The sequence below is a fragment of the Magallana gigas genome, chromosome 2 (genome assembly GCF_963853765.1).
Source record: "Magallana gigas chromosome 2, xbMagGiga1.1, whole genome shotgun sequence".
NCBI classification, from domain to species: domain Eukaryota; kingdom Metazoa; phylum Mollusca; class Bivalvia; order Ostreida; family Ostreidae; genus Magallana; species Magallana gigas.
Window position 1 is genome coordinate 25,504,707 of NC_088854.1, and position 19,952 is coordinate 25,524,658.

At 33.4% G+C, this 19,952-nt stretch overlaps 2 protein-coding genes across 4 annotated transcripts; both read left to right on the forward strand.

The window, feature by feature from the left end:
* Nucleotides 1-2,124: 2,124 nt before the first annotated feature.
* On the forward strand, nt 2,125-6,874 carry LOC105334663 (acid ceramidase-like). The gene is given in 13 exon segments (NM_001305334.1): nt 2,125-2,190; nt 2,337-2,380; nt 3,066-3,150; nt 3,281-3,373; nt 3,814-3,892; nt 4,161-4,235; nt 4,898-4,943; nt 5,129-5,273; nt 5,412-5,466; nt 5,667-5,833; nt 6,169-6,336; nt 6,617-6,673; nt 6,785-6,874. Coding segments are annotated over 13 exon segments (1,170 nt in total).
* Nucleotides 6,875-9,000: 2,126 nt separating this feature from the next.
* On the forward strand, nt 9,001-19,688 carry LOC105334670 (cyclic nucleotide-binding domain-containing protein 2). Of its 3 annotated transcripts, none has more exons than XM_066075828.1 (18): nt 9,001-9,154; nt 9,448-9,549; nt 10,942-11,592; nt 11,856-11,929; nt 12,099-12,213; nt 13,052-13,126; nt 13,758-13,846; nt 14,139-14,212; nt 14,895-14,983; nt 15,278-15,429; nt 16,490-16,567; nt 17,369-17,429; nt 17,550-17,661; nt 17,793-17,854; nt 18,339-18,455; nt 18,571-18,729; nt 18,830-18,889; nt 19,219-19,688. In XM_066075828.1, exons 3-18 carry the CDS (start codon nt 10,978-10,980, stop codon nt 19,411-19,413), a joined length of 2,127 nt encoding a protein of 708 aa, XP_065931900.1. In that variant the 5' UTR covers nt 9,001-9,154; nt 9,448-9,549; nt 10,942-10,977; the 3' UTR covers nt 19,414-19,688. The 3 variants fall into 3 exon arrangements, with proteins under 3 accessions (XP_065931900.1, XP_065931898.1, XP_065931899.1); XM_066075826.1 differs by having other exon boundaries at nt 9,002-9,154; nt 10,939-11,592; XM_066075827.1 differs by lacking the exons at nt 9,001-9,154; nt 9,448-9,549 and having other exon boundaries at nt 10,751-11,592.
* The last annotated feature ends 264 nt before the right edge of the window (nt 19,689-19,952 follow it).

Consider the following 19,952-nt stretch of genomic DNA (forward strand, 5'->3'; position numbering starts at 1 on the left):
GCTGTATATTTCCAATCTTGCCAGTTAAGTTCTGCAGTCTTAACACATCCTATACCTATCTAAATTTTGGAAATTACCACAGCATAAAGTATTCTAGAGCTAAAATAAAAAGATAATCCTCACTCCCCTCCCTGATACATATGTGTGTATAGCGTAAAGTATTGTAGAGCTAGAATAAAAGGATAATCCTCTCCCCCCACTCTGATGCATGTGTGTATTCATTCATATGTTTGTATGTGTCCTTGCATATTTCACAAACATGAATAATACAAGAGGGCATAGTAGAATCACCTTATTTGAGTATTTTTAAATCAATAAAGTACATTCACCTTATTTTTCAATGAATTTTATTAAAAACAATAAAATACTTTCTTAACGAGGCCGGGTCTAATTTGTTCTGCCCTAGATTTCTGAATGAATTTTTTTAAATGAATTTCTACTGATATAATTATTCTTTTAAGATTAAAAAATAAGACATTTACCACACCATTTGTTTAGGGGGTCATCTCAAAGTTAGTTAATCTTTAACATAGGACCCTATGGGATTTTGCATGAAATGTATCAATTTTGCAATTTTTTAAAAACTTCTGCCCTAGGGATTTCTTTTTCTGTTCTACATATCAAAGTTATTGCTAAAAGGCATCAAATGGTCAAATAAAAAAAACCTTTTACCTCCTGGTTTGTTCCAGGGGTATTATCAAAGTTGTTTTTTGAATGCCTTATTTCCCAGATTTATCAGGTAATGGCTATTTTTTATTTGACAAAGGCGGAAATGGTGATCTTTATAGTATTATTAAAACATTCAGACATATTTAAATAATAAATAAATATATAACATCACATATTAAGGGTCATTAATATAAAATACATGGTTGCTGTCTTGAAATATATATTAATTAAGCTATATTTAGGCGGGTTAAGAAATGGTGAAAGAGGGCTAGGCTTGCTGAACCCTCTTCGCGTTTTCGACACAAGTCCATATATTGCTTATACTTGGAGACATTTATGTTTATTCCACAATATAATATCAATTTTACGCATCAAACGAGCTATTTTCAACAAATTTCGCTGAATATCTGCAGTTGAAACTATCACGCCATGGTGTCAACAAAGCAAAAAGATGACGTCACAATACAAATGAAACGCTGCGCGAAAGCGTGCATACTCGGCCTCGTTAAGTGGTTTATGGAAGGTGAAAAGCATTACAGGAACTGATGCCAGAGGGGAAATGATTTTCTATCTGCAATGATAGCTAATTCATCACCACAAGAAACTACCAAAAATCATTTTAATTGTTTACATTTACCTTTCTGTGAACATTTCTTTAATTTATTCAATATAGTGATTAAAAATTTGTAATGAATAATAAAGAATGGCAAATTATTCAATTAATGGATCATATTCTAGCTACACCTCTTTGTAAGTCTTATGTCAGTCACTGTTAGACAGCACTTCCAGATAGCTTTTTTAGAATGATCACAAAAGAATTTATGCATAGTACATGTAATTCTTAAAACTTAAGGAATAACAAAAATGAAACAAATACCATTTCACAATAATTGGTACACATCATTGAAAATTGGTGCCAAGTTTATCATGTTTATATTTATATGTGAGGAAATATTATCACTGTAAATTTGCTTTAGAAGCAACCCTCACGGATTTAAAAATCTCACATTTATTTTATGACCTTTGTAAATTACACCAATTTATAACAAAAGTTTATACCCAGTCAGAAAAGTTTATAACAAAAACTTGCACATGACTATAACATACCCCCAAGCTTGCCCAGCACTCTCTTGGCGGCCCCTGCACACCCCTCGCAAGTCATCGCCATCTGAAACTCGTACGTCTGAAACAATACCACAGCTGTTTTGTTAAATCATATCAACAATATATAAGTACAAATTGTTTCATCTCCATTCTAAACGGTACAGGTATATCACAAAACGTTACACACCTGCGACATCTTTGTTGATCCTCAACCTACGTGTTTTCACCGTAAACTGTCGTTCGTCATCAGCAAGAACGTTAACTCTGTTCCTACTTTCACTTTCTCTATGTCACGAGTTTTGTTTTGTTTATTTTCCTGTTTTCGCGTTTTTATCAGTTTGTGATTACACGATGTGGATACCGGTGGTCTTGTCGCTTTCTGTCGTATTTTGGGTGGGGAACTGTCAATTTCCACCGGTAATTGCTTTTACATTGTTAATTATCAACAATTGTGATTGAAATACAGTGTAATATGTAACATTGCAACAATTTTTATAAACACAGTTACAATTATATTACAATATGATACAAATTTGGTTTCAGTTTATATTTTCATATTTCAGTTTAATGAGACCTGTGTTTCCAATGCATATCCGCCAAATAAAACGTAAGTATTGAATTTTTAAGTATCCACAATATTTTACCAAGACGAGTTTACTAATTTTTAACTGTATATAAGAAGACAATGGTCATAAAATTTATTTGTGTTTAACAACATTAGAAGATCAATTTGACCATTTAGTTAGAGATAACCTATTAACCTGATTTTGTTATGATAAAGCTATCCATGTGGTTGAAGAATCCATTGTTATCAATGCAATACACAACTGTCATTATCATGCATTAGATATAGGGTATTGATAATGACACCGGCTAGACTGCATTGGTACACGGAGAGCTGTTATCTGTTGGCCTCATTGTTGAGTGAAGACAGTCAGATATATGATATACATGTAATCATTGAATTAATGAAGACTTAATGAAGACTACAAGCCCCCCCCCCCCCCCCCCAGTACTTAAACTTTAAACTGATATCAAATGGCAGTTGTGTAATTTGATTATCATGAAATAATTAATCTTAACACCCTGCACTTAAATAATGTTTTGTGAAGTTTCAATTTCCCCTTAACACTTCTTTATCATATTCATGTGATTGCCTGCATGAGTATGGGTGGGATTTATTTCCTTTTACGTATCCTTTAGTGTAAACAAGCCAATAAAGAGACAACTTTCATGCAGTGTTTTAAATGGGTTTTTTTTTTCTTCACATTTTTGACGTGCTGTTCATACAGAAATGCAGTTCCCTGGTACACTATTAACCTAGACTTACCACCAAAGCAAAGATGGACTCAAGTTGGCCAGGAGAAGAAAGCAGGGGTATACATGAATATATTTTAAAAAATTTAGATGTTTTACATCAAAATTTCATTAAATGCAAAGCAAACCAAATTACCAAATATTCAACATAGGTTACAATATTGTGTGCATACATGAATCTACATTGTAGATAAAGAAACTGCTGGTTTCCTTCATTGATTTTGCCAAAGCATGGAGTGAGAATGCTACAGGGAAAGTGGTCGATTTCCTTATCAATGAAGGGGTATGTGGATGTTAAACTGGCCCTAACATTGATACATTTAGATATATACACTCTAGCTGGTACTGCACCTATATTATCTTATTGATTTTAATTTAAATTGATTGATTAAGAAATGGATTTTTCCCATGGTTCAGAAATATAATTCTGGCCACATACTTATACTTTTATACACTAGGTATTATCTGTAAAGTAAGAGTGCCCTCCTTGCAACTTAAAGAATGCTTTGTAGTCTTTAAGTTTTATAAAACATCTGATATTAAGTCTACTGTACAGCTTGAACGTGTGTTATGTGTGGACTTGCAACATGTGCAACAGCAGGATCAAATGCCATTCTTAGACTAATACATGAAAACATGTGTAGAAAACCCTATATTCACATTTTTTATAATATTATACATGTAGTTCTGATGAAATAATCATATTGGTAAAAAAATTTTTAGGGCAAAATAGACGATACTCTCCCCCAGCCCTATGCAGATGAAATGAGGGGGTTGGCTGAAGCGACAGGGATACCACTTGGTATGCTTTAGATATATGCTTTGTGAATACAGTGAATTTGCCTGCTGGAAGATATAATTTGGTACATGATCAAATCATCTGAGAAGTCCTTTGGGCTTCACAGGATTTGATCAGGTGATTAACCAAGTTCATATCCCTGTGAACTTTTTAACATACATGTACTTTTTATTTTTGAACAAAATATCTTCAGAGGAGAATATAGTTCTCAGTATGTATCAGGTACACAAGTTCTTCAATATTCAATGCATGTTTATTTTCATTTTTCCAGGAGAAATAGTGCTATACAACATTTTCTATGAACTTTTCACTGTGTGTACCTCCATCGTAGCAGAAGATCCATCTGGTGTGTACAGTACTTTATGTTTCTATGATGTGTTCAGTACTGGTATCTTTGTAAAAACGATTGAGATTTTATGAAAAATGGGGAGGAGGGCTGTTTACTAGCTATAGTATTTATGCTACTGCAATTTCCTCAATTCTAAATATCATAGCAATGCAATTATTTCCTAGATATAAGAGGAAATAATTTTTTTGCTGTGAGTTAGGTTTTTTTTTTACCACGATATAAAGTATTTTGGGATTGTTAACAGTTTTTAAAGCAATATAAGGTGTAGGATTTAGAATTTTATTTTGCTGCAAAAAGCTGCTAGTATGAGAAGTCTGCATATAAAATAAACTTTTATGAAAAGTAAGACTTGAAAAAACATTATTTTTTGTCAGAAGAAAGATTTCTCTTTTAAGGAATATATAGCAGATCAATTTTTGTACAGGATACAATAATTCAGTTTTGCTCCAATTAAGGCTTCTCAATGGCTTTTCCCACGAAAATATGGCAAACAGAAATTTAAAAACCATATATTTTTTGTCATTTTAGTAGAAAATACCGGTAACATTTTTGTAAAAAAAAAAATCAGCATGAAAATCACAGCTCATATTGCTTTAAAAAGACTTTTGCAAAGATTTTTAATGCTTTTAGCTTAATTATCTTTTTTATCACTTTGACAGGAAAACTTTTCCATGTACGAAATCTGGATTTTGGTCTATTTTTGGGGTAAGTACATGTACAGCGTATTATGCAAGTTGAAACAAATTTCAGAACCAACCCCCTCCCCCCCCAAAAAAAATGGAGGAACTACAAGACTTATTGTTGCATAAAAATATTATGTATCATCTACTCTGAAATCCAACAAAGTGAAAAAAACTCTTGCTTCTTCAGACATTGAATTTTCTCTGTAGATGGGATGTTAAAACTAAGACATGGGAAATAACGGATGCCCTGCGTCCTACTGTGGTTAACTTGGATTTCCAGAAGGGAGGAAAAACTGTCTTCAAATCTGTGAACTTTGCAGGATACATTGGTATCCTTACAGCTGTGAAACCAGTAAGATTTAGAATCCGTCTATTGAGGTCTGATATTTGCCTTTTAGTCTTGTATGAGAACAGGTCAATTTTTACATACATCGATTTGAATTATTTGCTGTGAGAACCTTGCTCATTTTGTTGCTTGGGTATTTCAAAGGGAATGTTCACACTAACAATGAATGAAAGATTCAACATGGATGGTGGATACATAGGTAAGCCAATGTTTTAACACATTGTTTTGACTTTATTAATTTGCATTTGAAAAGGGGAAAATATATTGTAACTAAAAGATATCTACATGTTTAATGAATGAAGCATTGGAAAACTCCTCATAAACAACTGATAACTAGTTAGTGTATATTGAAATTTTAAGAAAGACCTCAGAATCTCTGTCTCTCTCTCCATTGTGTAGGTGTACTTGAGTGGATTCTGGGGATCAGGACAGGGAAGTGGATGGGTTTCCTGACCAGAGAGACAATGGAAAAAGCTGGCTCCTACCAAGAGGCTGTAGCCATGTTGTCCCAGACAGAAATGCTGGCTCCTGCATATTTCATTGTTGGAGGCAATAAGTCAGGAGAGGTATCCACCATTAACTGTAATACACACTGAATACCAGTAACTGTTAAGGTTAGATTCAGAAAGGAAAGAAAGGAGAAATGAAGATGACATTTTTAAAGAGGAAATTAAAGATGAATAATTTCAAAATATGCTTTGTAATCTGTGAATTATGGATGTTGTAGTTAAATAAAGATTATAGGCAGAAAAAACGCTAAGTATTGATCAATCAAAAGAATTTTACGAAAATTATTTCTATAGTAAAATTTCATCCATTTCATGATTTGATCATTGGTTTTATATATATTTAATCTAAAGAGCATGATGATCTTTTTGTGGAATGCATTTCTTTTATCTAGGGCTGTGTGATCACCAGGTCTCGTGAGAAAGCTATTGATGTGTGGAGGATGGATCAAGCAAATAATTGGTACATCCTGGAGACAAATTACGACCATTGGGAAAATCCCCTCTTCTTGGATGACCGCAGAACTCCAGCTCACAAGTGTATGCAGAAAACGACCTCCAAGGTTTGTATACACATACCTTATCGTATATGTCACAAAGATATATTGTTTTCTGTCGAATGTCTATTTATCAATTTATAATGTAAACAAAATTTATATGTAGATATGGTACAGATGAAATTTGATATAAATATTTTAACTAAATGCTTTTCTTTAACCATTTGGATCTCATAATTGAGTGGTTTAATGATTTCTTTTCATGTATCTGCAGTTCTGTATAGATTTATAATATGCAAACAATTCAACAGAGACCTAATTGCCCTTGTTTTATTGTTCTTTTCAGAATGTGTCAATCAAAGGACTGTTTAATGTATTGTCCTCAAAACCTGTTTTAAATAAGGTACACCTTTCAACCAATTCATTGATGGACCATCCATAAAAGAAATTCTTGATCCCGATTTTTTGTTCAAACAAATGAATATTTACATGTTTTCTGTTTATTTCTGTCCAGTTGACGACTTACTCCGCACTGATGCAGGTGAACTCGGGACATCTGGAGAGCTGGTTGCAGTACTGTCCAGATCCATGTCAGCCATTTTAAATCCTGACACCGGAAGTCAGAAGCAGACGACATGCATTCCAAGCAATTACTGTGATATTTGTAAACAGTGTACTCAAACACACACAATACTCATACAAGGTGTATATATAAGATCTAATCATTACAATCAATGCGCTTATATTGATTATTACAAGTAGAGATATCTAAATGTGGCATATATGGGTGGTTGTGTCTTCCTTATTTGTTTAAGGATTGTATGAATGACTTGCAATATTTTTGTTGATTATTTTAAGTTATTTGAATACTTACACAGTAGTAGTTGAATATGTTGTATGATTATAATTATTTTTTGATCTGATTAAACTACATGTATGATATGAAATTTTGTCTGTTTAGAATATGTACTCCTGTCATGACTTTGGATAGTGGATGGATGAGTTTAGGGGGCTTTATACCTGTTACCCAAAAATATACGTGTACATATAGAAGTTGTTGGCTTGATGTACCTGGTACCCTACAGAATGTAAATGGGTCCTCACAATTGTGCCTAAGTTCTATCGGCTCTTTTCATTAACATAGGCTGATTCCATATGAAGATGCATTCACAAGAAAACAGACAGTTTTATGTATTGTTATACTTTCATGTTAAATACTGAAATCTGATTGGTTAAGACGCAGTTCATAATCCTTTCTATTACCCTCAGCGTTAGCAACGACTTTGCAACGGGTAACATTAAAAAATGTTACATGCGCGAAAATTATGCGCGTACGGTTCGCTGTAGAATTCACGTTATTCCTATATAAAAGCAGTAAAATTTTCCTAAAAATTAAGACATTCAGTATAACAAAATAAATAGTGCCTGTTTGGGAGGATAACAGTTGAAATTGACACCCCGAGAAAACCATTGTCAACCTCCGCTTCGCGTCGGTTGACAATGGTTTTCTCGGGGTGTCAATTTCAACTGTTACCCTCCCAAACAGGCACTATTTATATATTACCTACTTCTATCCGCATGGGGATAAATTGTTATGAAGCTTTAGCCCTTCAACATTTCTATTGAAGAAGTTAATTCATAGATAAAGGGTGCATGTGCATTTACAAGAATTCCAACTTTGTTAAATGACAAAAATTACGTCATAAAACAATTCTTGATGATAATTATTTATCCTTCGAATTTAGATATAAAATCTTAGCGGATTTATCATACCGGTAAATGTGGTAGAGAGCTGAAGCTTAAACTTCACTGCATTAAATTTATCCTCTTTTCATTTTGTATTGATTTTTTTGGAATTTATTATTTTTTTGATTTTCAAATGATTTGCGAGGGCTCGGCTGAGGTACACAGCGATTTGTTAAATCTCTTCTTTCTCGCGGTGCCAACAAATAAAAAGTCTAACTTCAACACTTGTAAACTCCTTTAATACGGTTATAAAATGTAATGTCATTCCTTGTTGTGGACAACCCGCAAAACATCTTTATAACAACGTGAAGCGGATCCATGTTTATTTCTTATTTTTAAGTGCCGCTTTTTAAAAAAGTTTCGATTTAATGTTTCAGTTGTAATATATCAATAGTTACAATAATTTACAAAGTACTGAAATGAATTAGCTCTGAAAATTGATGTTATTGTCAGAACATTTTTCCTTCTCTGTTTATATGGAATAATTTTTAATTCCATTGCATAACTTGTTGAATTATACTTGAGTTTCTCTATTTTGGATAAGTTGATCAAGTAAATAATAAAGTTTAAATATACTACATATCTTTTGATTAGACATATGTAGCTGTAATACCAACAAGGGCATTGCATGCTTTACATTAATTGTTAAAGTTCAACAACGCATGGCAACAATGGCTTCATATTGTGTACTTTTCTTCAAGACAATCACAAATTTCTCGAAGTGATGTTGCTTGGATTTGAGAAAAATTTAAAAGGCCGGCAGCCTTAAATGCACAGACTTTTCTCAAATGAAACGGAAACATTGACTCTATACGATCAACAGAAATGGTCACTTTCTATTGTAAGCGCTGAATGGGGGGCCACACTTCATGGGAAAATCTATTTGATTGGGTTTTATAGCAAATATACAATAACTAATGACGTGTGCACACATATCGCTGGTGTGTCTTTGTTCTGATTCATTAAACCTACATTTGTTACATCTGAGATTGAAAATCTTTATACACTGTATACTATAGATAAAAAATTTAAGTGTGTTGGAAGTTTTGTACATTTCAACTGGCAGTGGTACTTGGAAACTGACATGTGCAACTCGAAAAATGACGAATTCAGACACGACATGGCTTGAAACGTCATGGTAGGTTACTCCAAGATCAATCAAAATATTTGCTTTGTTTGCTTAATTAATCAGTATTCGCACAGTTATAAGTAGATCATGATGTGTTTGGTGAATTCACATTTCGACCTTACTGCGCTAAGATGTCAAAAAGTTATAATTACCAAGACCGGAGTGAGTCGTACATATTCTGTCTTAAAATAATAAAGCCCGTGTTAAAGAACAACTTGTACAGATTCAGTCAAATTTGTTTTTTAAATGATTTTCAAAAATATCGCATTTTCATTTTAATTGCTGTAATTTTTTATCCAAAGGGAGTTAATCCACGTCTGTATATCATGACGTCACAATGGCCTTTATGACGTTTTCGTAATTGTTTTTAATCGAAGCGACAAACAAATACAAGAAGAAGAAAGGTAGGTGTGACTTATCAGTAATCTCTCTCTCTCTCTCTCTCTCTCTCTCTCTCTCTCTCTCTCTCTCTCTCTCTCTCTCTCTCACCTTTGTATATGACAGGTTATCTGTTAAAGAGTCTGTTCGAACTTCGTCTTGTTGTTGATTTAGCTGTTCAAAAAGCAAATCAAAACGGCATCTTGCGTAATGTAAACTCATTATTTCATCACATGTTACCCAGGAATAGAGGTGTGTTTGAACGTTGTCTTGGATTTGAAGACAAATTGATGCTTAAGTTCGGCATAAATCAAAACGACCTTACACCTACTGGAGAAAAAGAATACACCCCTGTTGTTCGCTTTGTCTGTTTACATACATACGGTATATCTTAGTAAGTAAATTTGCTTAAGCAGAAAAGAGGAAAAATAAATTTAATGTGGTACATGTCAGAAGAGTTTTTAAAACCCTGTAACGAAATTCAATTTTTTAACCCGTCTATCTCTGACTTTTTCAAAATAACTTGCCTTTATTTATTTCATCATAAGAATATACGTTTTAATGTATATCCACTCGAAAAGAAAGCTAGAGGCAAGAAAAAAATCATACTTATCTGTCATTTTGTTCAGAGAGAGTATAGAGAAAAGAAAATTAAATGAAATCCAAACAAACTTCCTCATGGAGTATGAAATGTGATATATTTCGATTTTATATTCAATATTGTTTCACTTTCCCTTTAAACTTGTTTAAATCGCCACCAAATCCGCTTAAGGCAGAAGGTCAATCAAGATGGATATTTCATCATTTTGGAAATATTAAATTGCAATAACGTTACTTCTTGTGCTTAGAGATACAGCAATTGTTTAATCATAAACCGGCGATCATATTTTCCCATTAAACTGTGTCGTAATTACATGTACATGCCAATAAAACACTTTTGTTGGCGCGCTGTTAACAATGGATAAGAAATTCTATCCCTGATTTTTCCCCCTATTTGATGTTTTGGGAGGTGTGAATGAGGATTTGATTTATTGCTCTGGATTACAGATCAATAATTTTTGTCCCATTGTAAAGTAATGGCAAAACATTGTCAACTGCTTGAGAGCAGTGACTTTTGCCAATCACTTGGAGACAACCGATGAAATGGGGCCTGAATAAATCTAGTGGAGAGATACTTCAGCAATACTTCACAGTTTAAACTTCTTCGTATCGTCCAATTCATCCATATCTTTACGGCAAACAAGTGATAGTGATAAAGTTGAGAAACACCAGAAAAAAAGTTTTGACCACAAATCACTCTCACCTGTTGCTTAGCTATAGTGAGAGTCGGTTTTTTAAAACTGGACTGAATTCAGTAATGTGATGAGTGTAATTGTTTTATTAGGACATAACTTGATTGTTCCTATCTTCGGCAGAAGTGTTTCGTATCATGCTCTAATTTGGATGAAGCCGAGATGAGTGATCCGCCGGAAACTGATTTGGATTACTACTCCAGGCCGGAGAACTATACTGGCAGCAACCTTCAGTCTCTTCAGAAGTTTACGTATGCCAAACAGAAACAAGACAAAGCTCAGAATGATTTGAACAAGAAGGCAAAAAAGAAGAAGAGTGGCTTTGATCTCTTCGCCCGATACAAACATATTTTGAAAGGATACGTCTCAGACGAAGAGGAGGAGGAAGATGAAGAGGAAGAAGATAAAGGAGCGGAAGATGATAAGGAAGACTCTTCCAAAAAATCCAAATTTGAGGAGATAAAAGAGGAATGTGAGGAAGCAGACAAAAGTGTAGAGGAGAAAAAGGACACGAAAAAGACTGATCAAAGTGTTCAGCAAGTCGAAGAGTTAAAACCGGAATCCCTAGTGTCGGAGTCGAGAAGGAGGTCAACGGACACCACGAGTCCGTTTCCATTCGGACCAGAGTCCACCCCTTCTCCTCGTGGTAGCATCACTGGTACGTCCCCTGTTCCACCTAAACCTAGGGGACAGCAAGATGCATCTGGGGGAAGGTCATCGGTGTCCCTTCGTTTTACCAAACAGCAGCAGATAGCCAAAGAGTTGCAGGCAAAGGCAGTAAGTGCAATGTGTTTCATTTCTTATGAGTTTCATTTGAATACAAATTTTCGAACACAAAAGTCTCTAATGTTGATAAGTAAAGCATATCTATCAATTATAATTCTCAACCTCATTTATAGCTGAAGAATTCTAAAAATTTCGGATTTTGAAACTTTTAAATATATTTCATCTTTAAGCACACTTTTCAATTTGTTTGCAATAGTTTTGAAACTTTGCTGTACACACTGACTTTACACTTTACAATAAAACTTTCGTTTCAGCTACGAGAAAAATTTAGAAAGGCCATTTTTTGGGTGAAAATTGCTCTAAAATTTTCAAGTTCCGCCTCTGGAAGGTAAATAAAATATTATTAATTACATTCAAGAGAGTACGAAATTCATACTGTATTCCATAAACAGAATGAATCACTATGTATTTTATTTCCTAAGGAGAACTCTCTCTCTCTCTCTCTCTCTCTCTCTCTCTCTCTCTCTCTCTCTCTCATTGTATGTTTCTTTCACCAGTGACCCCAGTGAAGGTATGAAGACCTTTATGGATATTTCCAGTGAGGTGGAATCATCCAGCATGAAAAACTCCGGGCTTTCATTTGACCCCAACTACTTCAAAGCGAACAAAGAGGTACGCTACGCATATCTGTTAACGTTCTTGTCCTAAGAATAGCAATGAAATCGACAAATTCAATCATTTGACTGATTTCCATATTCCTACATATATTCAACAGCCAACCTTCTATGTAAAAAAGCAAGCATTCCGTGTTCGACAAATTTTAATTTGGCATCCCGAAAACCGATTAAATTCAAATTATTTAGTTCTTTCTCCTGTATTCAATATTTCCAGCTCACGGCATGCAGTATTAGGGATTACATTTTAATACAATCTTGTAAGGATATATTGTTGATTTGCCACCGATGTTCATCGCTTGTTCCCCGTATGGGGTCATTTTTAAGATCACTTGTTGTGTTACTCTTGGTTGCAAGTAAACTTCAATATGAAACATCTCAGGATATTTTTTCAGTATATCAAAATCATACGAACAGCTTCACGTTTAATATAAGGGTGTACACGATAAAGGGGCTGCAACCCATGCATGCTGAATGCGGGATTAGAAGTGGGGGTGGTAGGGGAGGGGTGATTCAGTTTTAATTTAACGAGAATACTTATTTTGAGGACGGTCGAACAATAATAATTTACATTCAGATGCTAAAAAAATACTTTTAATTATATTTGTTACATTACATTTAGAAAACCTAAAGCACCGTTTTTCGGTATATTAAATATTGACAGGGGAAAAAATCTCATTTGAATTAATAGCCCGAATTTCAATTTCTTTATCAATGAAACTGTTTGTTTAGTCGCGTTATTGGCGCATCCCTCAGACAAAAATGAAATGAGGGCCTGTGTCTTACACTGTCCCTCAAAAACCTTAGATGTATGACTGTGTAAATTTGTTTTTCAGATTAATCTTAGTTCGGAGGTTAAAGGAATCCTTAGTCTGCCCTCGGAACAGCGGACACCTGAACAAGTGCAAACGGTACATGCGTGTATTTATCTCTCTATAGACTGTGTGGGGGGCGGACAATTTATTTACATGGATGACCCGAGAGAGAGAGAGAGAGAGAGAGAGAGAGAGAGAGAGAGAGAGAGAGAGCTTCCAGACTTTTCAGCATGTTGACAAATGTACCAATTCATATTTCAAGAAAAATAGATATAACTTCACTCATTTCTTGTTTTTGAAATTTATATCCATCAATCATGGTTGTATTTTGTAAATTATAAAACTTCAAAAGAGTAGCTGGCTAAAATTCATAATCGATCTTTATTTTGTCGGTCCACTGATTTCGCCAAGATTTTTTTTTTCCAATTTCGTCTGTATAGATCTGCAAAGAAGTAATTATGCTTCCCTATTTTGTATTCAAAAACAACCTTCGAAACTCCATTTTCAAAATCTGCATGTCGTCAATTTATTTGCTGTTAATTCCTCTCCCCAACAACTGTTTAATAACTTACTCGCAGTTAGAAGTTTACATTAGTCAATTGGACGGTAGGTGAACTATTTCAATTATTGAATATTCTTTTTTCCCCCTTTATAAATCAGCGATGCATATATCAAAACGTTTCGCTCTTTTCTCTCTGTATGACTTATCTTTTTGCTATCCTTTTAGGCTATGTTTGGATTACAGATCATGCGTTCCTTTGCCGAATACCCGCTTCATATGCAAGAAAAATTAGCAAAAGTGGCATATTTTGAAGTGTAAGTGTTATCCAAAACATTGTGATACATTATAATTAATAGTTATAGGTAGCTCATCATAGCTTTAACAAAATGATTACAACAATAACAAGAAAATCTGCATTAATTCATAAGGACTTTGTTCGAACAAACATACATATACTTATGAAGAAAAAAAATAGCATTTTCCTGATATTGATATAAAAATAACCAAATTCTCAAAACTTCCTCCATGCAAATTCTTCACATTAATAAAAAAAAAAAAGGAACAACAAAATCTGTCATTTATCTGCATGCTTTGTTTCATTTGCAGTGTGCCACCCAAACGAATCATCATTAGACAAGGCCATTTTGCAGAAAATTTCTATTTTATTGTCTCTGGCCAAGGTAAGACATCTATCACGACGCAAATTTCAAGCAACTCAGGTGAAAACTGCAACCATTTCGTACTAAAGTAGAATGTAAAATTGCCTTTTCATCAGTCACTTTGCGAAGTCATGACAAGTAAATTGTTATTGCCATCTAATACTTCTCTCTTGCAATTTACACAGAGATTCTTAATCAAGAGTAAAGTTAATGGTGCAAATCGATATGCGAATGTTTTAATAAAACACCTCTACAGCAATACGATGATTAAGAAAAACACTGAATATCCAATTTGTTGCGGATTTGACTTTTTTGCTGTTAGTATTTCGACGATTAGATTTTTATTTTAGAATCAATTAAATTAATTTTAAATGATTATATGATTGATTACTTTTGTTGATTTATCAAACAGAATTTGGTTTAAAAATGTAGACAACAGTTGTATTTTAAAATCATTGAATACTTGTACACTCAAACTTGCTCTTGAAGCTAGTTATAGTACACCAATCATTAGAACTGGAATTGCAATCATTCACCGGAATTCATACAATCATATTTTAATGAAAAATAAGTTATTGATTGACAATTGAACAATTGATGGACAATTGAATAAATTAATGGTAACAATTTTAGATAAATAGACGCTGAGAAGAACATCACAATTGTTAAATATCATTGCATGTAATAAACTTGTTTGTTGTAGCCGTTGTTACCCTTCTATTGAGAGACCCAAAGACAGGGGCATCGTTCGTCAAAACCGCCACTATCATGAGGCGAGGAATGAGTTTTGGGGTAACAGCTCTTGAAATATTAAATACAGGACAATAATATCAAGTAGAAATACGTAAAATATTAGTTTTCGTATATTCATTAAATTATGTTTAATTTGAAAAAAAAAATCTGGATTTTCACGATTTGAAGGTAACATTTTTTTTAGTATCAAACATCAAACTCAGTCTGTAATTACGAAAAGGAAAACGTTAAATTTGAATTTTTTAGAATTCTTTGAATTATTCGATTATTTAAACAAGTGGTGGAAATTTGTTTGGTTTAAGTTTATACATCGTGTAAATTTTCTGTCTGTAGGAGCTGGCGCTACTTCACCACTCTCGCCGTACCGCCACTGTCACAAGTCAGGGTGAGGTCCAGCTACTGACCGTGGGGAGGGCTGATTTCTTCGACATATTCATGAGTGGGGCCGGACCCGACGAGATCCCGGAACACATCAAGTTCATCAGGTAACTTTTATTGCAATTCTCTCCATTTGTGGAGTAAGGGCTAAAACAATTAATTTTTAAATATCTATCTATTATTTATTATTGTTTTAGGTTCGTTGTACTAGAAACGGCCACACGTTTGATTAAGATTTTTTATTCCCCTTTTGCAAATGAAGTACATGCTATTTCGATGGTATGCACGACCAAGCGCAAGTTATTTTGTCGAACAAAATATCAGACCTTTTTTTAGTTTATTAATTTATGACATACTTTTAAATGAACTGTGATATTTAATACCATGTTTATCTTCTCAAATATGTTAACTCCATGCGTGTTTATTTTACGTAACTTTTTAATGCGTTGACATAATCTTGGATATTCTTAAAGATAATGGTAATGAAATGAAATCCTAATATTTACAAAACTTTTAAAACGCCCGAGTTTGATTTCAAAGTAGATATGTTTCGAACTATTCCTATTTATTTAAGATTTCTTTAGCCAGCAAGAGACATGCACAAGTAATAAACGTTATGAAACATGATCGATAGTTAACATGATTTCATTCTATAAGTGTTTAAGCTAATTTACGTGTTTGATTTTACGAGGTTAGAACAACAGTCAGAAGTGTTTTAAAAGTACTTAAATCCATTCTTGACACGAAATGTTAACCATTTTATCTTAACCAATTGCGCAATATCGGTAGTTAGTTGTTGCATTTGCTTTTATTGAGACGTTATTAGAGTTCATGTGCGTGTTTTGCTCATGAGGCCTCCATATTTACAATTTATTTACAACTTTATTTACAACTTATGATGTTACTGTTGTTGCTGGTTTGCTTCTGCTTCAACTGATATTGTTTCAAGTACCATTGGTGCAGAGTTGTTTATAGTCTAACTATTGTCGCTACTATTAATTGTTTTAGAATTGTTTTTGCAAAACTGTTGCAGGGGTTTTTGTGTCAATCCTTGTTGCTACTAATAAAAGAATTGGCGTTCATTTTAGCGGTATGTCATTCAATGCTTTAGCATTTGATGGGTTCGAAAAACGTTGAGCACTAATTATTTATTTTTATATTTTTCAGCACTTGCGATTTTATGAAAGATTGGCCTCTAGAGCAATTATTAGAACATCCAGAGCACTGCCTTCTGCATTTCTTTAAGTAAGTTTATCATTGAAAACTTATTTACCCTCATATAAAATGGCTCTGGTATATACATTTGTCCATAAATCTACTCTTTGTCTGCATTTCAGCATTATTATTTAGTAACTATTTTTGCTTAGGTCCCTGTTATAATTAATAATATGAAGGTTATGGAGGTAGCGATCATTGCAGATCATTGAACAAAAAATTACATAACCCGTTCACGCGGGTTATGTATTTTTTTGCAATGATCTGCAATGTTGCCACCTTCATGTCTCGTATGAATCACCAAGAAAAGCATCTTATTGTTTAAATTACTACTAATCTGTGTATCCTTTTTTCAAAGCATTCTTTTTGCGGTCAAGGTCAAAATTGTCTTATCTTTTATTTCAACCTCCCTTAAAGAGGCTGGGTGGTTAACAAATTAACCATCAGATCTACCTAAAATTTAAGACAAACTTTGTTTAGCTATAAACTGTTATTTAGTTTTAAAAAATTCCATATATTTTACCATTTAAATCTGGGCATTTTCCTTTATTTTTATATAGAAGCCTCCTTTTAAAAGAAACCAATACAGTCTAAAATTGGAGACGACTATCGAAATCTCTTAATTTAAAAAAACATATAGTCAATCGTGTTGTGAGGTTGTCAGGCGGGGTAGATTTGTATGTTGATCATCATATAGATGTCAATGTCTGTAGTTATAAATTACCTAATCAGTAGTCGCTCGTGAATTTGAAACGTATTATGTTGTTACTAGGACTGTCACCAACATACGAAGGTTTGTATATTCTAACAATATTCTAACATTTTTTGCAGAAGAAATGTGGTAATAGTTAGGGATAGCACTAGTTCGGAATGGCTGTATGTTGTCAAATCGGTAAGCTTGAAGAAAAATTTAAATTTGAGTTCTTTAATTAATATACACAAACATAAAAAGAGTTATAAAAAAATTACATAAAAATATACTGTGGTATGAAGTCTTCATTTTTATGGTTAGGGATATTGCCAAGTACTGAAACAGCTTAAAGGCGTGACACCCAAAATAGGCTGGAAGGCAAAGCCGAATCAGAGTAATGTGGACCTACCGACGCTGGACACCCCTCTACCAGGTACATACAAGGGTTTACTGCTATATCATAGTCTATAACTATTCCTTTTGTCTTACTTTGGAATAAATTTGATTTGTCTTACTTTGGGGGAAAAAGGTGTTTTCTCTCTTTGATATGTGAAATATTTACAGGTCCTAAAGTCGATACATGGAGAAGGAAAAGGCGAAAAGTCAAGTCTGCTGGTGAAAAACGGGTTAGTTATGTAGTTAGTTGTTCTAGTATGTAAAAAACTATATATGGTACATATGTAGATTATACATTTCATTTGCTATGAAAAAATAATGGTTCAACATTTATATTGTGAATATGGGTTATAAGTAGAAAACAGTAATACATAAATTTTCATTTAAGCAAGCATTATAATGTACAAAATAGAATTACGTATGTATTAAGTTTATGAATATATATAGATTTTAAATAAGATTACTTTTCGTATATTTCATGGTAAACCATTGCTTTTAAGACTTTACTGTTATAGAAATTTTAAATCTAGTACTAATTCGTCTTAAATTGTGAATGCTCATAAATTTCAAATCATGCACCAAATTTCATTGCCGATTTATTGCATCGATTTCATATAAATTAGACTTTTAAATTCAGACAACTATGATAAAGAATTATAGACAAAAATTCACATTTAACTCATAATATTAAAAAAACTGTAATGTGCATTGCAGGACAATGAAGAGAACGAGGAACCGGTGACGGTACCACAAGCTATTCCCGGACCTTCTACTAAAAAGTTTTCCAAAGCAGAATACTCACGAAATCCTGTCACTCAAAAGGCTCATCTGGTAAAAGACTTCGATATAGACTTAAATTCACTTGATTTAGATATACAACTTATTCATATATGTGTTCGTTATATCCGATTTTGTTTTTATCTGTTATCATTATGTTATTCTCCAGTCTCCTTTAAAAATGTCAAAAAATGAGACAAAAAAGAAATATGAGGTCCCAGAAAGATGCAGACCTCCCAAACCAAAGGAGGCCCCTAAAGACCCCACCCCCAGTAAACCTCCCCCAGTCTTTGTCCAAGTCGGCGGTCTTAACCCAAAGGAAGTGTTTGTAAGTATTGGTGGATGATATACGGAAATAATGAAAACCCCTTTTTTTTAAATGATGGAATCAGATAAAAAAAAATGTTATCCCTATTTTATGTCAACAGGGACTAGAGACAATACAGTTTGAAGACTCCGTGGAGAACCCAAAGACTGTGGTCACTCTGGTATGAAATGGCGTTATTTATCTACATAATAATGCTGTAATACTTCACTTCGTTTAATATCTTAACATTGCTTCTACCGACATTAGAGTAAAAGTGATGAAAAATAAACAAAGTTTATTAATAATGAATTGGGAAATACCATTGGTTTTTGATTTCCATATTTTCACTGTTTAAATTATCAACAATTCAAACCAGCATTTCTTTATTTTTCCTTAATGTCAGATAGTGAAAATTTGACACCGTTGCAACATTAATGTGGAGGAAAATTTTCTAATATGAAACTTGTACATACCTGCTATTTATTCGTTGCTTTCCTCTTTATGGATAAGGTTTCTAGAGGAGCTGAATGCATAATGCTGAACAAGGAGTTCTTTGCCAAACACGCCAATGAAAAGGTTAAGAAATTAATACGTCATCAGGTGCGGCCGTACCCAGATGAAGATACTTTCCAAAACAACTTACAAATTAAAGAGGACTGGGAGTTATATAAACGGAACCTCATTGTTGACTTAACTAGTCACTAAATGTTATTTTACTAGGATATTTCTATCATAATAATGGTATTTATCAAAGCATTATGGTTGTTTTTGCAATAATGTTCTGAATCGTTTTGAACATTTGGATGAGTACGTCGTTATAAACGTATTCATTGTTATCTGTGATACCGAAGTGACGGTCATTTCATTGTTCTGATTTGTTGAAACTGTTTACAATAATTTCTTTGCAAGATTTATTTACCGTAAGCTTACTACCTTATATGATATATTCAACTACATGTATTAAAGGTTATCAAAACTGCTGTAGCTTCTTTGTGATTTCATTATTGCAATATGCTTTAGATACACGCTCGTAAAAACTGGGGGTTTTTTCTTAAAGGAGTTCAGTTTCAATAACACATGTAAAATATGAAGATACTAAAGAGTTATACAATAAACACTGTATGTACAATAATTGCACATAACAAAATTCACAAACCGGAGATTCGGATATCCTGGAAATATTTAAAAGAATATCAACTATAAGGCCCTATTGAATGAAGAAAATCACCGTATAATTTATATAA